At 32.4% G+C, this 5,593-nt stretch overlaps 1 protein-coding gene across 1 annotated transcript; it reads left to right on the forward strand.

Moving 5' to 3' along the window:
- Nucleotides 1-203: 203 nt before the first annotated feature.
- LOC134242412 (trichohyalin-like) lies at nt 204-4,511 on the forward strand (the record flags this gene model as incomplete). Its single annotated transcript, XM_062724480.1, has 9 exons — nt 204-355; nt 463-521; nt 706-793; nt 1,048-1,210; nt 1,382-1,498; nt 1,969-2,041; nt 2,597-2,701; nt 3,483-3,581; nt 3,969-4,511. Coding segments are annotated over 9 exons (1,018 nt in total), but the record flags the coding sequence as incomplete, so codon positions are not given.
- Nucleotides 4,512-5,593: the final 1,082 nt, after the last annotated feature.

Genomic DNA, 5,593 nt, shown 5'->3' on the forward strand with positions numbered 1-5,593 from the left:
ATTGGAGTAAATTAATTTGAGATGCTGAGATTCCTGTATGCATAATTTTGCAACTTTACAAAGATTTTATTGTCACTCCACTTTCCTAGTTAATACCTGAATGGTACAGACATTTACATGTCCATGTCTCCCTCAAAGAAATTAATACAATGTAAGTGAAATTTTTTTTTTTATGTTTTGTTCATTTCTCTTTTGTCATACAGGACCCCCACAAAAGAGAATAATGCCAAAGTTCGAGCTTTGAATGAGACTGTTCTTAGAATCAATAAACAGAATGAGGAGTTACAGATGGAAAATAAAGCTCTCAGGGAGGACCTGAGTAGGGAAATTGAGGGCAAGGACAAGAAAATTATGGGTAAGGAAATACTTTATTTATTCATTGTTTATAGGGGTCCCAGATTGAAAGTGAACACTATATGTACATTGTATAAAGTCTGGTACAAGGAAAACTTTATTTTACAGGTGACTATGAAGACATGAACAAAAAGCAGCTATTGTCTGTCATCTATAATCTAGAAAAGGTACCTTAAAAAGAAACTTGTTAAGAAAGAACAACTGAACAAATTTTACAGTTCACAGTTTATATAATTTAGGGATACACAGTTGGTGAACAAATAAATATTTAACAGGAATGCTATCGATAATAACTTCTGCTTGAATGTCTGAATTCTGATGTGAGTTATAAAAGAAATATGTTTCCTGTAGAAATTAGAGAAGAGTAAAAAATTAGGAGACACAGATTCCCTGCTGTCTTATGATGGTCGAACAGACAAGAAGCGCAGGCCTAGTTCAGGTAGATTCTATCTCAATTTCTTGTATGTTCATAACTCAGCAAGAATGCATACTTCTTTTAAAAGATCACAAAGATATGGCATTCCTGAACTTTTTGTCAGTTTTCAATAAGTTGGTCTATGTTATAACCTCTCTGAGTGTTACTGAGCATGAAATAAAACTGTTTTCAAATTAGTTTCCTTGATTAATAAAAGGTGCAGTAATTGATCACTCATTCTTCAAAATCAGTGTATTGTATTTTGTCTATTTTTACAGCTGTGTCTAATAAGATAGAACTTGAGGGGACTGTACAGGACCGACTAGATCAGCTAGACAAACGGGAAACAGAGTTACTAGAGGAAGTGGAGAAATACAAAAAACAAGTCAAGAGACTGAAAGATGAAAAAACAGAAAACAGACATAAAATGGAGGAATACGAGTAAATAAAGGAGAAATTTTTATCTCATGTTTCAGTAGTAAATTGAATTTCACAAATAAGATAATATTTTTAAATATGTCACTTGTTTACTTGTAAACAGTATATTGATGGTTATGATTTTAGGACAGATTGTTTTCAGCCAATTTATTCAGTGCTATTTTGCCTCTGTAGGAAACTGATTAAGGAACTCCAGGCTGAGTTAGATTACCTGAGTGACAGACAAGGGAAGGCCACGCCTAGACGAGGAGTCACCCCCCGGGCCATCACCCCCAGGCAGCAATCCCCCAGGTATCAATAATACTGACTCTTTATAAGACTTAACATTTTATTTGTAAAATATTTTTATTCTTCATTGACATTAAAACTGATAATAATATTACACTAATAATAGCATTTTTTTAATTCTTTAAATATATAAATGAATATGCCTGGTATTAAGATGATAATTACAGTTTTGTAAATGTAAATTTGTCAACAGTTAGCATCAAAATCTAACATTTTTTGTCAAATAAAGCCATCTATTATTTTCCATATAATAATAAGATAAATAATGTTTGGTAAAATTGGTGTCTAAAAATAAGGTACATGTATATTTAAAATCTTGTTAAAATCTTAAAAATTTGGAAGTAATGCTTGATTATATCCAATTCATAAACATTCCATATCATGCCTAGATAAAATGAAAGGTCTGTAGAAACTGGAGATTTTTCTACACATACAGTCTCAGTGTTTCAATTTTACATATAAATGTGTTACAGAAACAGTCGACCTCCCAGTGGAAGGAAATATTCCGTAGACAGCACCTCATCAGAGGGACGGAGGCGGAGAAGAGTAAGTACAGTCTCTAGCACTGAGAATTAGGCACGAAGGAAGGCACATCATGTATCCTGAAAAACAATCTAGACGACACTGCTCCTATATCAAAAGCCACTTACTTGAAAAAAATATGTACATGTATATACAATATTATTCAAATCAGTTAGCCTACAAAGCATTATTTTTATTTTAAAAAATGTTACTGTCAGTAATGAAGACTTGAATAATTGTTTTTATACCCCCCGCAATCGAAGTCTTATTATTCAGTTGAAAAAGTCTTTCTTATGGATAAATTTGGTAGATTCTCATTTCACACAAAGATTGCCCATGACGTTAGGGTGTGTCATGACCTTGACCCAAGGTCATTTGGGGAAGTTCAAGGTCACTGGAAGAAAAATTTCATGGTCCATATCTTTCTTAGAAATGTGGTAATTTCATTTCATGTGTGATACATATCTTTATTATGGAAAAACGTACTTCTGAAAAACCCAGCGGGGGGTATTTTGTCCTGTTTGGACAGTTGTAGTTTAGCAGTAATTTTAAAGGATGTAAATTAATTACATTTGATAGGAACAAGAAGATGAGGAGAAATTAGAAAGCTTTATGAAGAATCGAGCTGCCAAGAAACTACAGAAAGAATGGAAGACACACAGGAAAGAAAAGAGAGAGCAAGAGGTAAACATCTGTAGTACTGTTATAGATGTAACCAGTATCATATCATATCTATATACATGTCATATAACAGTGTCTCTGAAGTATTATTCCATATGGGTCTCTTTTTTCAAATAACAAGGTGCCTGTGTCTCACTTTCCGTGTATAGATTAGAAAATTAGACTAGCAATGTATATTTATTTGTCAGTAGACTGACTGTACAGTCAAACATATTTTGTAATTAACATGAACATAGCAAATTCATGGACATAGCAAAGGTTTTTTTGGACCAGGGGATTATTGAATTGTAATTTATGTAGCTAGTTTACAGTGTGATGATAGCAAATTAATTAAGTTCAATTTATTATTTAAAACTTCAATTTGAAAATCCATTCAAAAGAAAAACATGCATATTGAGGATTTCTTATACATGTATATTCATGAGTATATGTTTAAAAACTCATTTTTCAGAAATAACAAATAATGGTTATCCCAATTTAGATTCCCAAATCCCAAAGACTTTTACTGTATATGTATTAAAAATGTGTCTTGTATTATAAAGACAAAACATCTGCACAGGACTTGAAATTACACATGATTATATTTTTTGGGTATACATGTACTCATTATCTCTCAGCTTTAGCAACTTTTTTATTGTTTTATTCTTACATTAATTTTTACAGTTAATTTGCTTGCATGGCATCTTAAAAATTTCAATCATTACATTTATTTCATGTCATTAATTGTCCTTGAAAATGCCAATGCATGATAATTTTACTTATGATAATTAATAAATCTCATCAGGAGTTAAATGAATTAGCCAATAAGCACCGAGAAACGGTAGCCGCTCGTAGAATTCAGCGAGGATGGCGGACACATCATAGAGATATGGAAGACAGAAATGTAGGTCATGTTTTGCTTGGTGTGGATTTCCCCTCCTGTATATTAATACACATGTATCACCTTATAACTATGTATCACTTATGACCCTTACTAACATTCACTTAATTTTTTTTTCATATTTAGTCAATAATTTGTATTCAGAAATGAATTTTAAATTTTATTTAATAATTTTAATTGCATTCATAGAGAGTAGATAAACTAAATATGTCAGCACTTATTTAGAAAGCAATTCAAGCAAATTCAAATTCCATGTGCATGCAGAGTATTTGAAGAATTGTGATGAATAGGATGTGTGCAGATTTAAAGAAACGAGAAATGTGTGTGTGGATTTTGTACATTATATTTCAGTCATTTAGTACATGTAGATTATTGTGATATTTTCATTAGCAAAAAGAGCTAGAAAGTAAGGTAGAACAAATGAAAAGAAAACATGCTGCCAGAATTATTCAGAAACAATGGAAAAATCACAGAACTAATGCAGAGAAAAAGAGAGAGGTGGATCAAGAATTCAGTGTAGGTCTGGGGTGTAAATTGATGCTGCTTGGCTAATGAATGCTTTATGGCAATTTACACATTAAAAATGAGCTTTATGACATCTCTTCTGAAGTCTGTCTTTCTATGATAAAATTATTGATTGTGTGAGTAAACCATCTTGTACTAAATTTACTGAATTGTGTAAATGTTCCCTTGTATGTCCTAAAGTTTGTGAATTTTAGAGCTTTCCGTGGTGTAACGCATTTGATATGCTAAACGGGTATACAATGTCAAGGTCATATTCAGGTTCAACTTTAACTTGAAATGTGCCGCTGTAGAAGATGGTAGCTAAACAAATGCAATTATTTCACTGACTGAAAATGCTGCTAGATAGATTTTGTGTGTGATTAACTGAGCTTTGCTTCGGCATTTCATGTTTTTGTTTTAAGCCATTTTTTAAAAGCCATTTTTTAAAAAAATATCCCTTTGCTTATTTACACAATGTATGAATTTTGATGATAGATTGTATGAATTTCAATTCCTAGATATACTTTATTCGTACTTTTTGTTTAGAGCATGATATTTTTTTTTTTATAAATTGTGATGTAAAATACTGGTGTAACATAATCTAATATTCAACAGGTCGGAGAGAATATTCGAAATCGGGTATTATCCGTGAAATCGCGTATAATACTCGATATTATGGTATCGCTGAATCCGCGAAATCGGGTATAGGAGGTGTAATCACCTAATAAAACTTAAACAATGGGATGGCGCATGTTGCCGAGTTAACTTTCATCTAGATACACATGTTTTCTAAAGGTATCACTAGCCAAGTAAGAATTTGGGCATCGAGATTAATGCGCTGAGGACAACAAATACCCGTGGAGCTCAGTACATTTCATGATCTGCACACAAAAAGGCGTTCAATTTGCTTTATATTTTTCACAATGTTGAAAGTATATGCATCTTCCTAATGTTCATTCCCAACACAACAGAATTGTAAAGTATCAGAATTCGGGAATTTATCATAATTTCACATCAACACGACAAACATGAACAATTTGTAAATGAATCAAATTATACGGAAACACATTCCACACACAAGATATGATGCCATGTATAAACAGGGGATTGTCTATCGTATCTAATTATGCGTCATTAATTACTTTCACATTCATCTTGTGCATAAAATCAAATTTATTTATGAATGTATAAATAATGTAATGATAAAAATGTCTAAAATTTCCGCTAAAAAACCCTCTTTCTCTTTTTAGCTCACCTGAGCTGAAAGCTCAAGTGAGCTTTTCTGATCACATTTTGCCCGGTGTCCGTCTGTCTGTCCGTCTGTCTGTAAACTTTTCACATTTTCGACTTCTTCTCAAGAACCGCTGGGCCAATTTCAACCAAACTTGCCACAAATATCCTTGGGTGAAGGGATTCAAGTTTGTTTAAATGAAGGGCCACGCCCTCATTCAAGGGGAGATAATTGGGAATTAATGAAAATTTTGTGGCATATTTTAAAAATCTTCTTCTCA

The sequence above is a fragment of the Saccostrea cucullata genome, unplaced genomic scaffold, assembly GCF_032062105.1.
Source record: "Saccostrea cucullata isolate Sc308-1 unplaced genomic scaffold, CSIRO_AGI_Scuc_v1 ctg21899, whole genome shotgun sequence".
Classification (NCBI taxonomy): Eukaryota; Metazoa; Mollusca; class Bivalvia; order Ostreida; family Ostreidae; genus Saccostrea; species Saccostrea cuccullata.